General features: G+C 49.8%; 1 protein-coding gene across 1 annotated transcript; it reads right to left on the reverse strand.

Moving 5' to 3' along the window:
• Nucleotides 1-1,936: 1,936 nt before the first annotated feature.
• Nucleotides 1,937-10,389, reverse strand: ARR3 (arrestin 3). The gene is made up of 16 exons (XM_027836747.1): nt 10,373-10,389; nt 10,106-10,136; nt 9,901-9,961; nt 9,696-9,740; nt 7,860-8,059; nt 7,617-7,676; nt 7,370-7,437; nt 6,821-6,956; nt 6,593-6,677; nt 6,398-6,470; nt 5,278-5,415; nt 3,702-3,785; nt 3,359-3,382; nt 3,177-3,229; nt 2,646-2,655; nt 1,937-2,045 (listed from the first exon to the last, which is right to left on the reverse strand). Exons 1-16 carry the CDS (start codon nt 10,387-10,389, stop codon nt 1,937-1,939), a joined length of 1,194 nt encoding a protein of 397 aa, XP_027692548.1.
• Between the last annotated feature and the right edge of the window lie 11,699 nt (nt 10,390-22,088).

Below are 22,088 nucleotides of genomic sequence, written 5' to 3' on the forward strand. Positions count from 1 at the left end.
GGGGGGGGGGGGGGAAGAGTAGAGGGCTGGAGTCAGGTGCCGGGCCACCCCACCCCCAGCTTCGGGCAAGCCCCTCCCCCCCTGGACCCCAGTTTACTCCTCTGTTAAGTGGTGGGCTTGAACGGGAAGGCCTCAGCGGACCCTGCCTGGTACATCTTTCGGCGTTCCTCAGGGTCTTCCCCTCCCTGGGCCTCACTTTCTCCCTTTGCCCCGGAGGCGTTAGGCTACTGGGTCTCCCAGGGCTGAAGGCCCCTTCCAGTTTTGTTGTCCTGGAATTCATAGGATACTAACTCGAAAGCTGGAAAGGACTTGAGGGGCCACCTTGCCTAACCCCTCATTTAATAGAGAAAGTGGGCAAGCGATTTGGCCAAGGTTTCGCACATAGTATGACAAGGAGCTAAGATTTGAACCCCAACCCAGCAAACTTTGTCCCACAGGCTTCTGTTCCCTGCCTCCCATCCCTGTCTGGTCTCACTTTCCAGCTTGCATTGGATGGTCTCTAAGGTTCTAGGCACGAGTGCCATCCAGCCTGTGAGCCTCCCTGAGGCTCAGTCCCTCTCCCCAACACTGGCTAGGGTGGAAGAAATTGGGCTCTACTTCCTCTGACTCCTTGTCATCCATGGGCCTGACCAGATCAACCCTCTGGAACCCCTGGAGGGAGACACAGGATATTCAGGCTCTGAGGGGGAGTGACTTGCTCAGGTCATACAGATAGGAAATGTTGGAGGTAGGCTTTAAACTGGAGTCTCCAGACTCCAAGCCCAGGGTCCTTGCTATTTGTCGCACTCCTTATCAGGAGAATCCTAAAATCTCAGTTAGAAGGGATCTCCAAGGTCCCCAACCCGTACTTGATCAAGCATCCCTTTTACCTTGGTCATCCAGCCTCCCCTTGACTTTCTCCACTATCTCCTGAGGTCACCCATTCCACTCTGGGCTGGCTCTCATTGTCAGGAGGCCTGAATCTACTCTTCTGAAACACCCCTCCCCGGCCCCCCATTTACTGCTTGCTGCGTCCTCTGGGGCTGCCTATACAGGCTTGGGGGAAGGGCTTCATTAGGCTTTCCTGAGTTGGATTCCATTCAGTGGTCCACATTTCTACACTTCTCAATGTCCAGAAAGCTTAGAAGTCAGAACAGACTGTCGGGGAGTTGGGCTTTCTTGGTTTGGCTGCACTGGAGGGCAAGGCAGCTAGCCAGCTATGTGTACACTCCCCTGGTTCTGCCCCAAAGCTCTCAGTTCCAAGCTTCACATGAATTTTCTGATGAAGATGACTTTGACTTCCTACTAAAAATCTATTGCCCTCATCTACATGTCATTCCTTAATTACCATTAAGACTAAAGAGCCATCATCATCCATTTTGCCAAAACATCCTCAAGCAGGTGTTGCAATGGGAGGATTCCGTAGATTTCCACAGAGATCGTAGATTGAATTATAGGCTTGGGGCTGGAATGGACCTGAGTGATTTTCTAGTCCAATCCCTTCCTATGGGAAAACTGGCCCAGAGAGCCAAAGGGACTCTGCCCATGGGACACAAGATTCACTTCTAGACCTCAGACTCATAAAGAAAGTTCTGGGTATTCTGTTCAGTACAAACCTTTGATCATCTTCCGAAGAGAAGAGTGGGGGCTCCTAGCCAAGCAGAGGCAGTGGCCCATCACAGTCTGGCTTCCAGGCCATCCATTGGGCCAGAATCCAGTTCATTCCCCTGTCCACCCATCCCAAAGAAGCCCAACTAATGGCATCATTGTGGCTTTTTTTTTCCTCCTTGACCAGTGAATGATGAAGCCTGAAGTGCAGGCCTCCAGTGAAACGTGGGCACTCAGGGCCCATCTTGGAAGAAGAAACACACTCACTACAAGGCAGTGTACTTTATTTGGGCCTTGCTTAGTTTCATGGGGCCCGAGGGGCACCAGGTCCCAGGCTCAATAGGCCTACTCAGTTGTCCTCAGTCCCGGAGGCGGTGGACGTGGCCTCTTCCTCAGTCTCATCTGCCCCCTGGAGTTTCGGCCACTGCTGAGCAAAGTCTTCAATGACGACATCCTCACTTCTAGAGTAGCAGCAGAAGGATGAGGGAGAAGGAAGGACCCACATCTACACTGAATCCTTTCCTTCTTCATTGCCCTCCCTCTCATCTCCCAGGCTGGACCCCTCCCTCCCCCTTCCTCTTCCCCTTCCCCTTTCCCTCCTCTTCCCCTCCCCTCCTCTTCCCCTCCCCCTCCTCTTCCCCTCCCCTCCCCTCCCTCTCTCCTTTCCCCTCCCCTCTCCCTTCCTCTTCCCCTCCCCCTCCTCTTCCCCTCTCCTTCCTCTTCCCTTCCCTCTCCTTTTACCTCCCCCTACCCCTTCCCTTTTCCTTTCCCCTTCCCATCATCTATCCTCCAACTATCTGGACTGCCCATTAATTGCCCCCTCCTCTGAGAGACCCCTGTCATCTTCCTGACTCTCCTGTGCCCCCATACCCAGGTCCTTTTCCCCTCTGAGGCAGAGAGAAGCAGGCTCATGAAAGACACTGCTCTGGGTAGGGGCTCTAGCATTGGAAGACCTTTCCAACACTATCAAGTTGAAAGGAGTCTCCTCCACCAAAATTCAAATTGTCCTTCCGACACTTGTAAAGGCCGACCCCTCCCCCCAGCCCACCCCTTGGTACCTGGTGACATCTGCAGCCCAGGGGAGAGCACAGGACTGAAATCGTGGGCTCCCAGAGCTAGAGCTGAGACAGCTAGGCCAGCTCCCTCGTTTGATAGAGGAGCTAACTGATGAGAGTTAGGGAGTGTGACTTGGCCAAGGGCACACAAGTAGTAAACATCAGAGGTGGGCTAGGAACCCAAGTCTGGAGCCAGATCTTCCTGGAGAGGTCATTTGCATTCAACCCACTCATTTGATAGAGGAGGAGACCGAGGCACACAGATGATAAGGGCTTTGCCCAAGGCCACCCAGGGAGTAAGTAACTGAGCCAGGATTCTAACCCAGGGCCTCTGACTCCAAGATTCCAAGTGGCCAAGTCCTGGGAAGGCGTGTTTACTCAACAGCATCTAATCCTTCCAACATATTCCCCACAGCCTCTCCAAGCCCCCTCTGCCCCACTTCCAACCCCCAGTCCTGAGCTGATCTCTGGCAGGGCGACCTAATTCTCCACTCCCAGGCTGAAGCGTTCCGAAGATTCCCCAGGGTCACTCACCAGCAGATGGTTTGGGATGCATCAGGCTCAAAGGAAGCACCACGCTCATGTCACTGCCAAGATGCCCCCCATTTAGTCACTGACCTCCGCGGCCCCACCGCTCCCCAAGCCTGACCCCTCAGGCGGTCCCCCACTTGCTCCTTCGAGCCTTGCTCCCCCGGGCAACCCTTCCTCCTCCTTACCTGGACGTCAGATCTCCTAGGATGCTGGGGACAGAAGGATCCCCAGGGTTAGCAGCTAGGCAAAGAAAAGAGGGACCTAACCTTCTTGGAAGGGAACAGCTTTAGAATAATTCCCCCATCGGGCAATGGCAGTGGGAAGCAGGAGGTATTTGCCCACTGAGCAGACTGGCATGACTATGTGTGTGCGTGGGGGGGGAGGGGGTGGAGATGAGTGGAGGGCTTGCCTTGGGAGGGAGTGGGAAGAAAGACCCCTGATAGAGGGCCAACAAGGGCAGGAAGCAGCAGTGTAAGGGCCCCTCTCTCTGCTTAACTTCCCCCATCCCCCAAGTGGGCCTTCACTCACCCTCCACGAGATGCCACTGTGCTGATCCTGACTTGATAGGACACTAGGATCCCCAGAGCCTCTTTGTCCGTGCCCGGCTGAAGGCTGAGAAGGAGTGGTTTTGTTGTTTTTATATTTCTTTTTTTTTTTTTTTTTTCCAGTGAGGCACACAGCTAGTAAGTGTATCTGAGGCTGGATTTGAACTCAGGTCCTCTTGACTCCAAGGCCAGAGCTCTATCCACTGAGCCACCCAGCTGCCCCGGCTTTGTTGTTCTTGAGGGGAATGGAATGGTGTTGGTCACCAGACCCTGTTGTTTTTTCCTTTCAAACGTCCCTTTCCATTCTGCTGCAATCAGCAGCAGCCCTCTCCAGGTCTTGAGAACCTCGTGGCTTACCTAGAAGGGCCCTCACTGACCTCAGTCCAACATCACACAAGCAGTAAATGTGCCACAGGCAGGATTTGAACCCAAGTCCTCTTGAATGTAGAGCCATTGTGCTTTCCAGCACCCTAGGACGCCTCTCTCAACATGGCCCTCCTAGGCTCAAGTCCAAGTTCTTCCACCTGGCACTCAAGGCCCTCCCCATGGCCCCATACTCTGCTTAGAAAGGCAGAGCTAGAAGATACTTGAGAAGGCAGCCAGGCCCACTCCCTCAGTCTACAGAGGTCCACAGAGGTCCAGAGAGGGCCAGGGACCTGCTGAAGGTAAAACAGCTACTAAATAGCAGAGCTGGAGTGGGCCAACTATTTAACTATTCCTCAACTTGCCCGGGAAATTGGGAGCATTCTAAACTGGCTCTCCAGCTAGATTATAAACGTCCTGAGAGCAGAACTCCATTGCGTCCCCTTACATCTACTAGCACGGGACAGAGCCCTCGGTAGGAACTGAAGAAATACTTGTTGACTGAGACACAGAGAGCTGTGTGACCTTAGGCAAGTAACTTTCCCTCTCCGGGTCTCAATTTCATTATCTGTAAAATGACAGAGTTGAACTCATCGTTGTCTGAGGTTTCTTCCAGCTTAAGACCTCAGATCCTCAGGTCCTTTGACTTCTGACATTCTAGAATATTCACATTCAACTCAGCAAATCCTTCTTTCTTCCCTACTATGTGCAAAGTCTTTGGCTGAGCCCTCAGATTCTCTGATTGTCTGACTCATTGACTGGGGAGAGGGTGGACTTAGGCATGAGGGAAGAGACGGGGTGCCCTATGCCTTGGGAGCTGAAGTTAGAGGATTAGGATAGCCCGTGCCAACTTGGCTTGAACCCTTCCAGTGGCTGGCGCTACTGGCGCTCATGGTACTTCATCCCACTCTGCAGTCACCTTGCTTTTCATTTGCTTTCTCTCCTTTTGTCCCCTCCTTCCATCCTTCTTTCCTCTTCTACCTTTCCATTCTATTTTCTCCTCTTCTCTGGTGCCCTCTGATGGCCCTAGGTCTATTGGGCGCCCCCTGGGGGATTGCACTGGCCCACAGGGGCAGGGAGGCTGTTGACCGTTTGGGTCTGAGGCCTTGGGTTCTGTGAGTGTGCAAGAGTGGCTCATTGGGGGTCAGTGTGAAGGAGGAGGGCCAGAGAGGGGGAGGGAGCAGGGCCATCCTCACATGGTACTGGAGGCCAGGTTGGTGTCTTCGTGCTTCAGTTTGCCATCCAAGGCCAGGCCCTGTTTCTGGCGGTTGGCAGCCAGGCTTGGAGTTGCCGTGAAGCTCTTGGAGAAGGTGGAGTTGGCAGGCACAGTCTCTCTGTTGGAGAGGGGCAAACAAGGATCAACTAAGCAGAATCTAGTTCTAGTCACGGGGTGGGTGGGAAAAAGCCCTAGACACTCACTGGAGCCCCCCGGCAAGTCGCTTCTCCTCTCTGGGCCTCAGTTTCCTTTTCTGTAACCTTGTTGTGAAAGCCTGTCTACATGATTGCTGGCCATACTACGGTACTTTAAAGTTCCTCAGATGCCATCTTCACAAGGGCTGAGAGGTAGGCAACGTGAGCATTAGTTGCCCACTTTGTTGTTTAATTGTTTCAGTCATGTCTGACTCTCTGTGACCTCATTTGGGGTTTCCTTGGCAAAGATACCAGAGTAGTTTGCCAGTTCTTTTTCCAGCCCATTTTACAGATGAGGAAACCGAGGCAAATGGGGTGAAGCGACTTGCTCAGGATCACACAGCTGGTAAGTGTCTGAGGCCAGGTTTGAACTCAGGAAGAGGAGTCTTCCTGACTGCAGGCCCAGCACTCTATCCACTTTGGCATCTAGCTGCCCAGACCCATTTTACATATGAGGAAACTGAGGCTCAGAGAGGGGCAGTGACTTGCCCAAGATCACACAGTTAGCATGTGGTAGTGGGGTAAGCGAACCTAGATCTTTCCTGACTCCAAGTCCTCCCCTCTTCCCCTTCCATGGAATGTCCTCTCCCAACATAAGTCTTGAATGATTCCAGAAGACTCCTGGGTAATCTTGTCTGAGTGAGCCCAGGGGGCTGGGGAGAGACCCCTCTGCCTCCTCCTCCCCCTCCCACCTCAGAGGGTTAGGGCATCTGTAAAAACGAGGGGGTTGGGTGACCTCTGCGGTCATCTACAACCCTGAGATCTTCCTCTGCTTTACTGGGCTTCCCCCAAGAGCCAGTTTTGCTCAGGCCCCAACCACTAGCCCCCTCCTCCTCCTCCTTTTAGCCCTATCCTCCCCTCTGCCCTCCCCCGCCTTGGTCCCCTGGCCTCAGTAGAGCTTCTCACCCAAACTCTGCAGTAAACACAGTCTTGGTGTACTTGTCCCCGGAGTACAGGACGACATCCACAATCTGGTCAACTGCACATCCCCGCCACGGCCAGGAATAGAACGTAACCATAAAAGCAGTGTCCCGTCCCCCCGCCCCCAGCCAGCACCCCGCCCCAGGACACCCATGGGCAGAAGTCGTGGGCAAAGCTCACCCGACACCTTGATTTTCTTGATGAGCTTACTGGTGCCGTTATAGATGGCAACATGGATGGAGATGGGTTCTCCATGGTAGTGAACCTGCAGTCCGGGGGTGCAGTCCATCACCAGGCAGCTGGGGAACCCCGGGAAGCTCCTTCCTTGTGGGCATGAGTCCCACCCCAACTCCCGGTTCTGTGCTCCCTGTGCCCTTTGGGGATAAGTTAGAGAAGAGGGCCACAGACCTCCTTGTCCATCCAAGCTTCTAGCTTTAGGGGGTGGTCAGACAGAAGGAAGTGCCGGGTGGTCTCAGCCCGGGGCGTGGGGCCTAGGTCCAGGGGGGCAAACTGCACCTTTCGAATGATCAGACGCACAGAGTTCCTGGGGGAGAGGGAATTCTCTCAGAGACACTTTCCCCTACCCCCAGCCCACCCGCTCCTTTTCCTTCTCTCTCTGCGTACAAACAGGGCTCCTCTGGTGCTTTAATTCTCTTATAACGGGCCTCCCAGTCTAAGCCTCCGGAGGGAAGAAGGACAGTCAGAAGAAAAGGAGGAACGAGGCTGTAGAGGCAGAGGAAGTCTTGGGCCAGAGGGGGTAGACCTGTTTCTTGGCTGTGTATTGGAGATGGGGAGGGAAAGGAGCCAGGGAGATGCCATTTGCTGCCTGTGTGGCCTTGGGCGAATGCCTTCCCTTCCTTGGGCCTCAGTTTATCCCTCTGTAAAAGGCAGGGGATTGGCCTAGGTGACCTCGAAGGGTCCTTCCAGCTCCGGGTCTGGGGTCCTCTAAGCCAGTACCTCTTGTGGATTTTCTCCTCCAAATTCTCAGCATAGAAACTCTTCACTTCATAGTCCACTCCACAGGCCTGCAGGGGGTGGGGAAGGAGACAAAGGCATCTGCCCTCCTTCCATGGGCCACAGAGACAATGTACCAGGTCTCGATCCTCAGCTTCCTTGGGTTGGTCCCCCCAGCTCCCTGCATCAGTCTCTCCTGCTTTGTCCTCCTGTCCCACCGACCTGTTCCCCCAGGGAAGCAGGAGCTCACCTTTTCAGCATCCTCAGGCCCAGGCTGCAGGGTCACTGAACAGGGCAGATTGGTGGGCAGCTGTAAGAGGAAGGGGGATGCCAGAAGGAGGTCAGCAAACAGGAAGGCCAGGGCCTTTCCTCTACTTCCCCTACTCTCTGTGTCCTCCCCTTCCGCACCCTAGCCTGCCCTCCCTCTGCCAGCTTTGCCCTCCTTGGGGGAAAGCCCGGTGCCCCCATGTCCAGTCCAGGGCTTGGGGCTCACCTGGAAGATGAAGGGATGGGCGTTGTCACCGAGCTTGTGCAGCAGGCATTCTTGAAGGTTTGTGAGGGGCAATGGGTCTTGCGAGGGCTCTTTGGGGAAAACTTGCAGGGCCTGCACGTAGAGGTCTTTGCGGAACGTCAGACCGATCACATCCAAATCATCCCGGCCATAGCGGAAGGCGCAGGTCAGTACCACAAACACTGGGGAAATGAGGAGGAACTGCCATGGAGGGCTGGGGGTGGTGCCCCACGGTGGGCAGGAAGAACAGCAAGCTGGCCCTGAATAGGACCCTAGGGGCCTGACCCAGAATAAGGCTGTGCCCAGGGACACGAGGAACTTGAAAGTCTCACGGATGCAACCCGAAGGCAGCATGGTTGAGTGTTGGATTTGGAGGCAGAACTAAATTGGTTCATGTCTTGCTTCTTATACTCGCTAGCTGGGGGGAAGTCACCCCATCTCTGAACTTGACTCTAAGCTACAGAAAAGCAGGTTGGGGTCTGTGTTGGTAGAGGGAGCTTCCAAACCACCAGAATCACAGGTCCTCGGTGTACCAGAGCAATACAGAATCGATGTCATGGTGCGCTGCTTAGGCCTCATCCTTCTACTAGCCTGTAAGATCCCTGAAGACAGGGACTTAGTGATTTTTCTCTTTGTAGCTCCAGCACCTAAGACAGTGCCTGGCGCTTTAGTCAGTGTGGAGTATGTGCTTATCAAATGACTGAATGAATGTAAGAATAGAGATTTAGTCCTATTCTTACATTTGAGATGGGGAAACTGAGGTCCAGAGAGGGGAGGGGACTGGCAGAATTGGAATAGAAAAGGAGAGGCAGAGAGCCCAAGAGCTGGAGAGGCATAAAGGAGGACATAGAAGAGGGTAGGAGACACAGGGAGGTGGGTAGGAATTAGACAGAAGTAGGCAAACAGCAAGGGTGAGAAGCAGTGCAGTGGATAGAGCACAGGGCCTGGAGTCAGGATGACCTGAGTTCAAATCTGGCTTCAGATACTTAACAGCTGTGTGACTCTGGGTAAGTCATTTAACCCTGTTTCCTCATCTATAAAATGAGCCGGAGCAGGAAATGGTGAGCCACTCCATTATCTCTGCCCAGAAAACCCCAAGTTGGGTCACCAAGAGTTGGACACAACAAAGACGAACATTACGGGGCACAGGAGCCCTGGCCAGAAGGCGTCGCCATCCTTTGAAATGCTTATTGGTTAGCGGAACAACTTTCCTTTCTGCCTGGAAAACAACTTGTCCATTTTTTTTTTTAACTTGAAAAGTTTATTTTCTAAAGACAAGTTCATTCTGAACAAGACAAGAACAAAGACAAGAACATTCTGAAGGCTGTGGGGTTTTTAGCTTCAGAAACTCGTTTAGCCTCCAATCCCGTTTGCCACGCCAAAGCTGTCCCTTCGCTTAGCTCTCAGACTGTCAGGCCACTGACGCCAATTCCCTCAGTTTACAGAGGATGGAATGGAGGTGATGCAGAGAGGGCTAGCAATGCAGAGCAGAGGGTCCTCACTGCCAGGCCACTCAAGGCTCTCCCTGGCCTCCCACAGAGACTCGAGCTGCCTCAGCTCACCATGGCTAAAAGCTTAATTTCAAACCAACTTTTAGCTCATGAGTTACTTCAGGGCCTGGGGAAGGCCAGCATGGTCCCCCATCCCAGACTTGATAGACCCGACTCAAGAAGGATAGAAAGACACACACACAGAGGCATATGTGGGCACTCTCTCTCTCTCTGTGTCTCTCTGTCTCTGTCTCTGTCTCTCTGTCTCTGTCTGTGTGTCTATCACACACACACACACACACACACACACACACACACACCCCTTTACCTTTTCGATCTTTCAAGTACTCAGGGTCAATCAGCACAACACCATCTGTGGAAGTGAATGAGAAGGCTTGGAGAGAGATGCCCCTGGAAGGCTGACCCCCCCCTCCCCTCTCATTTGCTTCCTTCTTTTTTCATGACTTTACTTCCAGTTCCCTCCCCTCCACCATATTGATGTCAAGATCTCTGGCCATTTGGAGGTCACTGACCAATGGGTTCCACTGAGTCTATATGGTCCACAAAGTCCCGTTTCCCCAGGTAGATGGAAAGCTGTTAGAGGAAAAACCCCTCCTGTAGTTCTCCAAATCACTCTGTGTTGCTCTTCCCCCGCACCACGACCCCTCTACCCAAACCTCCCTGGGATCCTTCAATGATGCACGTGGACCTCCCTCCAGCTGGCCTTGGGCCTCTCACCTTCCTATTGGGGCAGGTCTTCTTAAATACCCTGGGGAGCAGGAGACAGGAAGGGTTATGGGGGGGCGGGCTTTGTGTGAAGGAAACAGTTGCTGCTGGAATTAGGGGGGAAATGGTGGTGGGAATGTGGCTGGGAGTGAGAGTGGGAAGGCTGGGAGCTACCCCCTCTATGCTCACAGCAAGCACTGTTTGGGGTTATAGTGAAGACTGGGGGGTATGGAGCATGGGGTGGTCAGGGAATCACAGGGAGTGTAAAGGGTGTCTTACTTGGAGCTGGTGGCCATGGGCTCGGTTTGGGGGCACTTCTGGGGAGGGAGGGAAGCAAGATTACTCCCTGGGGAGCTGGAAGTCCTGACGTGGAGCTTGGTATCTGTGACCACCTTGGTGACCTTGGGCAAATCACTCCTCTGTGGACCTCAATTTCTTGAGCTATAAAATGAAGGGGTTAGATGACAGGATCTCCAAGGTCCCTTCCAGTGTCAGCACCCACGATCCTCTGAGAGAAGAGGCCTCAGCAAGTTGGTTCCCTGGCACCTCTCCCTTCTGCCAGCTCCTGAACCCCCAGCAGGATTCTCAATGGTGGGATGATGGTAGATGGGCAACAGCAAAGCAGTTACCGGGGGCCACAAGACACTGGTTTCCTTGCTCTGTAACCCCTCCCCCTCCCCAGCTGTCATGGGCCCTTTCTTACCCCTCACACACACACTTTCCCTCACCTCTTCATATCCTGTTTTATATGTGTATATATAATATGTATATATAATTTATATATACAATGGAATTTTCAATTCAGGAAAAGTACATATGTATTTCTGTTCTTGAATTGGCAAGCCAATTCTGGACCTGGAAGGAGAACAGACTGTGCTCAGCTGAGCCCCCGCGGCTTTGAGTGAGACCCTCTCTGTGCGTCTTTCTGTCCCTGGACCATGCACTCCCAGGCCTCCTCAGGAAGGCTACAAGCATCTTTTGGCTACTGAGGAGGTTTAACGAACAGGAAAGATCATCGTCTCGTGGGCTTCGACCTAGAAGGGCCCTGAGAGGTTGGTGATCTCAATCTGTTTGTTTCACGGACAGAGAAGAAAGCAGAGGCCTAGAAAGGGGTAGTGACTTGTCCAGGGTCACAAAGAAGCAGTAAGAGGCAGAGTCTAGATTCACACTCAACTTTTCTGGGTGCAAAGGCCACTGTTATCCCCCTCTGCCACGTTCCCTCCCTAAGGGACCTGGGTTGTTGGAGGCAGGAAGCCCCAGGTTGTTAAGTGGTAGTAAAAGAAGTGGGGGCGAGGGCCAGGAGTCTCCCTTGGACCCGTCTCTTCCCCCTCGCCACCATTGCTATTGCTGGTGCTCCCCAATCCCATCTCCTTGGATTGCCATCCTGATGCCTGCCCTCCGTCCCCCGGCCCCGTCACCTCGTGACCGGAAACACGGCCAACACCGTTAGTGGTGCTTGCTGGGCCGCCGGGCTCGTCCTGCTGCCATTCTCCGGGGGTGGAGAGGGCCTAGGACTACACAGCTCCCAGACTGTGCTACACAGGGTCATCTCACCTGGGTGGCCGCTGCTCAGCTGGAGGAGGGGCAACTTTCTCCCACCCCTCCCTGCCCCTGTTAAGGTAGGATTGTCAGACACAGGTGGACAGAGGGAGCATGGGATGGGACTGGAGTGGCAGGAGATATTACCTGAAGAGAAATACGAAAAGCAGCCCAGTCTCCTGCTCTGCTTTAACTGCTCTTGACCATAGTCCTTTTATAGCCCGGGCCCTTGGGGGGCAGAGGGGGCTCTGGCTGATTAGCTTGGGAGTGGGGGTGGGGGGGCAGAGAAGTAGCTCAGGAAATACGAGTTTGGAAAGCAGATTATGGGCTAAGAGATTAGCTCCTAGTGGCAGGGGGCTGGACAGGGAGATTGAGGCTTTGGCAGCCCTCCTTCCCACACCTCCCCAGTGTCCTACTTCAGGGGCCTGGAGGCTCTTCCCACTTCTTCTGTCCATCCACGTTAAGAAGATTCCCCCATGTCAGACTGGGTGGGAGAGGGAGTGTGGTCCCTGAGGCTGGCAGCCAGGCTCACTGGGGCCTCAAGGACATGCTGGCTGTGACCTAGGTGATGTGCACGATGACACGTGTGGCGATGTAGAAAGAGGGTTGGCCTGGCCTGGCCCTTTCTAGGTCTCGGGCAAGCCTCTTCGTTTCTCAGAACGTCCACTTTCTCATATCCAAAACTGAGCTCATAGTCACAGTAGCAGCTGCCTCCCAGGAGTGTTGTGAAGACCAAGTGAGGAGGATGTCTGGATGGATGGATGGATGTTGGCATACATGCATGCATGCGCGCTGATCGCTTTGTAAGCTTTTAGTCACTTGATTCATTGATTGACTGAAGCCCTAAATTTAAAAGAGAAGAGGGTCCAAGATAGAATCTTAGGGGACACTCATGCTTAGGGGGCAGAAGACAGATCCAACAAAGGAAACTGAGTAGTCAGACAAGTCGGAGGAGGACTGAGAGAAAGAAGCTCGAGGAGGTCAGAGGGCATGGGCTGAGAAGGGAATATAGTGATGACAAGATCTTTGGTAACCTTGGAGACGGTCATTTTAAGAGAGTGGGAGAGCTGGAAGGCGAATTGCAAAGAATCAGGGAAGGGCTAGGCAGTGAAAGGAGGAGTCTGGGGGTTTTTCCCTAGGAGTTTAGAAGTGCAAGGTTGGTGAGCTATGGGAGCATAGTTTGAAGGATGGTAGAGGCAAGGGGAGGGCTTTTTTTTAAGGATAAGATGGGATGTTTGCAAACGTATATACTTCTAAGGTCTGTGTGTGTAGATGTTTGCATGTAAGAATGTGTGTGTGTGTGTGTGTGTGTGTGTGTGTGTGAGAGAGAGAGAGAGAGAGAGAGAGACAGAGACAGAGACAGAGAGATAGACAAAGACAGAGAGAGAGACAGAGATATATAGGGAGTAAGGGTGGGGTGGGAAAGGGGAGGGAATCCTGAACCTTTTCTCTTGGGAGCAGCTAATATCTGGGATTCACAAGGCAGGGGCGAGGAGATGGTGCCGTCTAGTCTAGAGAGAGACATCCTTCCCCATCTGCTGGTCTCCAGGGGCCTAGCTGAGACTATGTAAGTGACCCTAAGCAGCTCTAGCAGAGATTGAGGCTGGGGCTTATTCTCGTTCCTTTGGCCTGCTTAATTGCCCTCACCAGCCCTTCTGACAGGCAGAACACTGATCTCTGATCTGCCTCAGAGCCAGCCTTAACCTGCTGTTCCCGAGGGCTGGTAGGGGCTGGCAGGGCCCGCCCAGCTGGGAACAGGGCTTTTCTTTTTGTTCTTTTCATTTTATAGAATTTCTTTTTTTGTTACATTTTGAGTTCTGAGCTGTCTCCCTCCCTAGGCCGCATTAAAGAAGGCCAGCATTTGACACAGATACACACACATACACATACATACACACACATATACATACACACATATATACATATACATACACATATATACATATATAAACACACACATACATATGTGGAACCATACACTATATCCTTCCATCCATCAGTTCTTTCTCTGAAGGTGGATGGCATTCTCCTTCATAACTGATTTGAATGATCACATTACTCAGAATAGCTTAGTCATTCACAGTCACTCTTTGGACAATATTGCTGTTCCTGTGTACAGCATTCTCTTGGTTCTGCTTGCTCCACTCTGCTTTATTTCATGCAAGTCTTTCCAGGGTTTTCTCAGTAGCAGGCCTGTCGAACCTTGCCTCATCAGGGCCTTCTCTTCACCAGGTTCCAGACACCCTGGTTTCCTCTCCTAGTACTGCCTTGACTGAAGCTGGCCAGGAAGCATCCAGAGGTCCCTGACCTCTGAAGCCTACCCCAACCTGGCCCTGGAAACATCATGGGCTATCCAGAGAAAATCAGACACTCACATTCTACCAGGACCCACAGCACAGTGGGACCTGATGCTGGACACGTATGGATTCTGGGAGGATGAAGCAGGGTTCTGGACAATGCCAAGGGACCAAAATGAGCCCAAACACCTATCAATTTTTCTTGTACCCCTTCCTATCCTCTTCCTCTCCCTCTACCCCATAGGACCACGGAGCTCCCAGTACGTATACCTCCCCCACAGCTTTGTGTCATATGAAAATGTCAGAAGCACAGTCATCTATGCCCCTAAGCCATTGATAAAAATGTTAAATAGCACAGGGTCAAGCATAGAGCCCTGGGGAACTGCACTAGAGACCTCCTCCCAAGTTGACATAAAGCCTCAGTGACAACTAGATCAAAATCCATCTAGTCACAGCGTTGCATGGCCTCCATCCTTTCGTCTTGTCCATAAGAAGAGCACCAGTGCCTCTGCCAAACTCTTGGCTATGATCCACGTCAGCAAACTAGCAGGCTAGAGAAGAAATCCAGAAAGATGATCAGCATTTCTAATAGTCAGTCAGTTAATGAGCATTTATTAAGCTCCTACTGTGTTCTAGGTACTGCATTAGGCAGTGGGGCTACACAGCAAGGTAAAAGACAGTCCCTGCTATCAAGAAGCTCCTAATCCCAGTCTTACAAGTCAACAACTATGTACAAACGAGCTGCATCCAGGGGACATAGGAGATAATGAACAGAAGGAAGGCACTATCATTAACTGAGACTGGGAAAGGCTTCTTGCAGAAGGTGGGATTTTGGTGGGGACTTAAAGAAAGTCAGGGGGTGGAGATGAGGAGGGAGAACATCTTAGAAATGCCTGGAAACTGGGGATGGAGCCTCTTGTTTGTGGGACAGCATAGAGGCCAGTGTCATTGGATTGAAGAGTATGTTTGTGTGGGGGTGGGGTGGGGGGTTAGGTGGAAGAAGATAGGAAAGGTAGGAAGGGGACAGATTATGAAGGCATTTGAATGCCCCAAAGAGGATTTGCTATCTGATCCTGGAGGCAATAGGGAGTCACTGGAGTTTATTGAGTTTGGGGGGGGGGTGATGGCGTCGGACCTGTGCTTTGGGAAGATCACTTTGATGGCTGAGGGGAGGACGGACTGGAATGGGGGAGAACTCAAGAGGCCGGTAGACTCTACAGCAGCTATTATAATAGTCCAGGTACGAGGGGATGAGGGATTGCACCAGAAGTGGGGCAGGGCACAGGAGAGAAGAGTGAATATACAAGAGATATCAGGAAAGTGGTTGCAACTGATTGGACATGGAAGAGTGAGAGAGAATGAGGAATCGAAGATGATGCCTCAGTTGTGAGCCTGGGTGATTGGGAGGACAATGGGGCCCTCAAAAGGAAGAAGGAAATTTCCAAAATTTGGGGGGTGGGAGAAAGATAGGGAGTTTAGTTTTGAATTTGAGATGTCCACAGGACATCCAGTTTGAGATGTTCAAGAGGTAATTGGGGGTGTGAGACTGGGGGCTAAATAAGAATGGGGGGAAGGAAGTGAGAGAGGAACATAGGGTAGAGTTAAACTGACTCACCAAGGGATTAAGACGGGAAATAGAGGAGAGTGTAGTCAGTGCAGGGGTGATAACTTGAGGAAAGAGCTGAGGAGACGGAGGAATTGGAGGTCACGATGAGCACAAAGAACAGGTAGAATGGCAATGGACTGTGATCACGTAAGGTAATTTCAGAATTCATTAACATAGATGTGGAACATTTGTGGGTGATGGGCAAGATCAGAGGTGTGTCCATCTCTGTGTGTAGCTGAGGTGAGCTAGGGTGGATGAGTAGATCGTAAGAAATCCATAAATTGCGGAACCGGGAGGTAAGGGTATTTGAGGGACTGTCAATATATGTTGCTGAAGTCCCTTAGTATGAGGGCAGGAGTTGGGGACAAGAACAAAAATCCAGGAGGAAACTATAGAAAGGGGAATCCCATTCAAAATAACTAGGAAATATATGAAATATCTCAGAATCAGTCTACCAAGACCTACTCAAGATTGATATGAATACAACTGCAAAACACTCTTTACAGAAATGAAGGAAGATAAACAATTGGATGGGTGTTCATTGTTGGGCCATGCCAATATAATAAAAAATGACAATATTAGTAACTATTAATAATATTAACTATTAATAATTGTTAATTTACAGGTTTTGTGGTATGTTAATCAAACTTCCAAGGGATTACTTTTTAAAGCTAGATAAAATAATAACACAATTCATTTGGAGTAACAAAAGGTGTAGAATCAAGGGAAAGCATGAAAAAACAAAAGAAATAAAGAGGGCATAGCACTCCCAGACCGCAAACTGTATTATAAAGTAATACTCACTCTGATGATTTGGTAGTAATTAAAAAAGCAGAAAAGTCAATCTAGGTCTACTAGCATTCCCATGATCTTCCAGGTAAACAATGGAAATAAGCTTAGGATTGCATGACGTGTTTGTGCTGAAACCGTGCTAGCTCTTTGTGGTCACTGTTTCCTTTTTAAAGTGTTCTTTACCTATCTCTTGTACCTATCTCTTTAATAACACAAGCAATAATTTTACCAGCAACTGAAGTCAAGCTCATTGGGCTATAGTTTGTCAGCTTCAATCGATTCTGTTTTTTGAAAATTGTTACATTTGTCTTCTTCTAGTCCCATAGCATCTCTCCCATTTCCCACAGTCCTTCAAAAATCACTGACGGTCACTCAGCAGTCATATCTGCTACTTCCTTCAGTCCCCTGGGCCTGGTGACACGAGTTCATGAAAGGCAGTTTACCTCCCTCCTACCATTTCCCTACTTATCTGGGACATCAGCTCTTACATAGCCCCTTTTGTTCTGTCCTTTCCAGTCCAAAGATCTTTTTACTTGGCAGAGAAAATAGAAGCAATGCAAGACTTGAAAGCTCTTCCTTATCTCTGTCATCTGCTATCCTGTCCCATCTTCCCCATCCAATGGTCCTAGACATTCTTTGATCCTCTTCTTTTCCTCCAAATATTTTTGTTGTCTCTAACTTTCTGCTGAGTTTTTCTTTTTACATCAGAGTCATTTCCAGATAGAGGCACCTGCCCCAAATAAGGCCTCCTTCGTAACAAAGGGGAAGAGTTCAGCAAAACCAGTTGACACAGTGACTCTGTCTGACAGTGCAGGCAAAATTCTGTACCCATAGAGCCCCACCTCTGCCACAAAGAGGCCAAAATCGATCATTTGAATCACTCAGAGTTTGGCTTTGTTTTGCTATGCTTCCCATTTCTCATTGTTGTAGTCATTTTGTATATTGTTTCTCTGGCTCTGCTTACTTAACTCTTCATTAGTTCATGTAAGTCTTCCCAAGCTTCTCTGAATTCTTCCTATTCATATGTTTCTTAGGGCTCAGTAATATTTCATTGTATTCACATAGCACAACATGCTTGGCCTGTCCTTAGTCAATGGGCATCTACTTTGTTTCTAGCTCTTTGCTGCTACCAAAAGTGCTGCTATTGGTAGTTTTGCTTCTTCCTTGGGGGCATGTGTAAGATCTCGACATCAAATGATAAGCTGTATGGGGTATTCAGGAAGGACTAGCCCCTCTGGTGCGAGGGCTTGCTGAGTTCAGGGCTGCTCATCAATCTTTGGTGTTCACCTGGTACTCAACTCTCACCTGTGGCTCCAAAGAAGCTGCAGCATGTGCAGTGGCAACACCTTGGTGAAACCATGTCTGCAGACAGACTAAACCAGGGTGAGGGTAACAGACAGGCCTCAAACCCAATGGTGAGTTGGAGGTGGGGGAGGTGTCTACCCCCAGCATGTGGAAACTTCCATTGGCTGAATGGGCGGATGAGAACAATTTGTTCCACCGGCCATGAAGGCAGCTGAAGCAGGTGCTGTGGAGCGCTTAGAGCTTGGGCAGACATGGAAGAAGCCAAGGTCATCCCCTGAATCCTGGGCCATCTGCAGTCAGCCTGACTTTTGTCTTGTCACTGGACTTCAATGATTCTAGAAGAGAGAGTGAGGCTGATGACTTTGTGAAGCTCTCTGCCTCACTTAAATCCAATTCACTCACAAGTCAAGACATCACCCCATCATGTCATTGGTCCTCTTTGAAAATGAAGGAACAACAGGTATCAGGGAATTTCCCTATAAATGTATGAATAAGTCCTTATCAGTAAGAGAGGATAGCAAGGCTTTGTCCATTGGATGGAGGTGGATGATGAGACACAAGAAATACCTATGATTGGCTGAGGCAAACAATCACAGCCCTTGGGTCTATGTATGGAGTCCAATGCTGGAGTACTCCAGGTTTGGGAGTTGAGAATTACAGTTGGATGGTTGAGGTTCCAGTATCAGGAGTTGAGAGTTACCCCTTTGCCACACATGTTCTCTACATATGGCCCCACTGCCACCGTACTCTAAGTACACTCTTCCCATGGACCCTGTATTTGGGGGTGAACACGTCCCTGTCTTTTGAGGGAATGTTTTTGTAACTGCCGTTCTTGCTATACCTTCTGAGCAAATACCTTTGCTCGAAGCTAATTATCTAGCTGAGCGTTAATGAGAAGCACACAAGGAGGTGCTCCTAGAACCTGAGGGTAGCAGCTGACTTCTGGGGATCTCAACCTACTATTCCAAGTTTGGGGGAGTACCCCAGAAGGGTACAAATGAAATTTCAAAGATATAAAGAGAAACATTATGACGATGGAAAAGGGAGAAGTGTCTAGATAGGATAATCTTCAACATGGAGAACTCATTAGCCCAAAGACCCACAGAGGATGGAAACAAGGGCAGGTGACAGACAATGAAACAAAGAGCAGGCGAGGTCATGAAAGATGAGGCCCAGACAAGAAGCCGGGTCTTTTTCCTAACAAGGACTGCGGGTGGAGGTAACCGCAGAGACAACGGAACATTTCAATTCCATTCAGTCCCACGTTTTGCATGAACCAAGTCAGAGCAGCAAGGCTAATTAGGGAAGCTTTCAATGAGGAAAAAGCTTTGTGGCCAATATCTCTGCCACTGTTCTCACTTCCAAGATACACGCAAGCCCAAAAGCCACTTTAGCAGCCACAAGAAAGAATGCTCCAGATCACTCATAATAAGAACCGTTCCGAGGTTTCGCTTCACACCCGGGATGTTAACAGGAACGGCAAGAGATGGAAGTAGCCAATGCTGCAGCAGCTGCAGAAAGGCAAGCCAGCCCTTGATGCGCTTTTGTCGGAACTGTGAATTGGTCCAAGCATCTTAGAAATCAATTTGGAATTATGCTTTGCTTAAGAGTGATGAAAACGTTCCTATCATTTGATGTGGTTTGGCCTTTGTTTTCTTTGTTTTCTTTTTTTCTTTTTTTTTACATTTTAAAATGAATTTCTTTTGATTTATCAATAATCACTTCCATAAGCTTTTGAGTTTAAAATTTTTCTCCCCCTTCCTCCCCACCACCCTCCCCAAGATGGCGCACAATCTGATATAGGCTCTACATTTACATTCATATTAAACATATTTTCACATTAGTGATATTGTAAGTAGAAATTAAAACCAATAGGAGGAACCATCAGAAAGAGGAAACAAAACTCAACAGAAGAGAAAAAAGATAGCAATTCGGCTTCCGTAGTTCTTTCTTTGGGTGTGGATAGCATTTTCTGTCACAATGCCTCTGGAGATGTCTTAGATCCTTGTATTGCCAGGAAGGGTTAAGTTTATCAATATTAATCATCCCACAATGTGGCTGTTATCGTGTACAACGTTCTCCTGGTTCTGCTCACTTCATTCAGCATCAGTCCATACAAATCTTTCCAGGTTTTTCTGAAGTCAGCCTGTTCATCATTTCTTATAGCACAATAGTATTCCATCACATTCATATACCACAACTTGCTCAGCCATTCCCCAATGGATGGCCGTCCTCTCAATTTCCAATTCTTTGCCACCACAAAAAGAGCTGCTATGAATATTTTTGACGGTGTGATGTCTTGACTTGTGAGTGAATTGGATTTAAGTGAGGCAGAGAGCTTCACAAAGACATCAGCCTCACTCTCTCTTCTAGAATCATTGAAGTCCAGTGACAAGACAAAAGTCAGGCTGACTGCAGATGGCCCAGGATTCAGAGGATGACCTTGGCTTCTTCCATGTCTGCCCAAGCTCTAAGCGCTCCACAGCACCTGCTTCAGCTGCCTTCATGGCCGGTGGAACAAATTGTTCTCATCCGCCCATTCTGCCAATGGAAGTTTCCACATGCTGGGGGTAGACACTCCCCCCCCCCAACTCACCATTGGGTTTGAGGCCTGTCTGTTACCCTCAACCTGGTTTAGTCTGTCTGCAGAGATGGTTTCACCAAGGTGTTGCCACTGCACATGCTGCAGCTTCTTTGGAGCTGCAGGTGAGAGTTGGGTGAAAGCTGGATACTTACTAGCTGGACCAAGGTGCCCTGTCTCCCTGTTCCTCAGTTCTCTCATCTGCAAAATGTACTTATACACTTTCCCTCACAGAATTGTTGTAAGGAAAATGCTTTGTCAACTATTAGACACTAATAAACACGTGTAACCTGAATCCCCAAATACATTAGCATGGGACTCCCTCCTCACTAGTGGAGATCAGGGTTCTGTGTCTGCACAAAGGGCGTTGTAGGCTCGGTGAGAATCTCTTTAAGCCTCTTCAGTGGCCCCCGGCGCCTCTGGCTTCCATTTTGGAGAGAGAGGATGGACACAGTCCACCCCACTTCCCATTACTGAAGGAAAAGCCTCTGGGAAGAAGCTGATATGAGACTTTGGGGAGTTTCTCCTTGGGTGAGATCTGAGACTCTCCTTTGGCTGAGCTGGGTTGCCTTGCTCCCAATGGGAGAGCTCCTTTACTCTACATTGCCTGGTGTACCTTCTCCCATGTATACCATCTTTGATCTCCATTTTTGCTATTCAAATCAAATAAATGACTTTCTTGACTACCTACTATGTGTGTTCATTGTGGAACTGGTATTTGGTGGGAAAGGGATCAAATCTTGGCTATAGAGCTTGGGGTCCTGTTCCCCCATTAATGAAACAGCGATCAGAAGTTAGCTTGGACCCGAGAATCACATTGTCTAGATGAGCAATATTCAAAGGAGCAAACAGATCAAATTCTATTCCACTCTCCCTCTGTTTGGGGAGAGAGGAGTGGCCAAGCTTCTGGCCCTAGCCTCCTGCTTCCCTTTCTAGCAGGAGCTAATGTCTCCCTTGGAGAAGCTGGGGGAGGGGGGGAGAGAAGAGGCTCAAGATATCTAGCCTGTCTTCCTTCAAGCCACACACTGCACTCCCCATGCCACATGTGAAGGGCCTCACAACACATGAATTATTACTGGAGCATAGGGCATTTGGGAAGAGAATGTGGGCAGAGAGAAAAGGATGCGAAGAGGGGAGGTTCCACTAGATGGCGGCAGCAGCTGCCTCTAGGGAGCAGAGAGTGAGCTGAGCTGGGGGAGCTGGGTCACACTAGGAACTTGGCCTTTGTTCTATGTGGATGAATGTGTGCGTGCATGTGTGTGTCTATCAGTGTGAGTGTGTGCATGAGGGTGATGGTGTATGTGACTACATGAGTGTGTATGTGCATGTCAGTGTGTGACTATCAGTGCGCTCCTGTGACTGAGTGTGATGTGTGGGGGACTATTTCAGTGTGTGCTTACGTGTGTATGTCAGGGTGTGAGTGTGTGTTTATGTATGAATGTGACTGAGTGTACAAGTATGTGTATGTGTGTATGAATGTGTAAATGTGCATGAGTGTGTTAGTATGTATGTCATCACGTGTATTATATGAGTGTATGTGAGTACATGAATGTGTGACTGGGTGTGTGTATATGTTAGTGTATGTGAGTATGAATGTTACTGTGTTTGTGTGTGAAGTATGTGTATTTGTGTGAATATATGTCAACGAGCATGTGTTTATGTGAGTCTGTGTAAGTTTATGTGTGTGAGTGTATATGTGAATGTGTGCGAGTGTATATGTGAATGTGTATGAGTGTATATGTGAATGTGTGTGAGTGTATATGTGAATGTGTGCGAGTGTATATGTGAATGTGTGTGAGTGTATGTGAATGTGTGTGTATATATGTGAATGTGTGTGTATATATGTGAATGTGTGCGAGTGTATATGTGAATGTG

The sequence above is a fragment of the Vombatus ursinus genome, unplaced genomic scaffold, assembly GCF_900497805.2.
Source record: "Vombatus ursinus unplaced genomic scaffold, bare-nosed wombat genome assembly UNPS02014819.1, whole genome shotgun sequence".
Lineage (NCBI taxonomy): Eukaryota > Metazoa > Chordata > Mammalia > Diprotodontia > Vombatidae > Vombatus > Vombatus ursinus.

Bases quoted from the DNA above. Each gene is read 5' to 3' on its own strand.
- ARR3 (XM_027836747.1), bottom strand. The intron at 7,677-7,859 runs GTGAGCCCCAAG...TTCCTCTTACAG, and splicing joins CCCATCCCTTCATCTTCCAG to CTGCCCACCAATCTGCCCTG. The intron at 3,230-3,358 runs GTAAGGAGGAGG...GCATCTTGGCAG, and splicing joins CTAGGAGATCTGACGTCCAG to TGACATGAGCGTGGTGCTTC.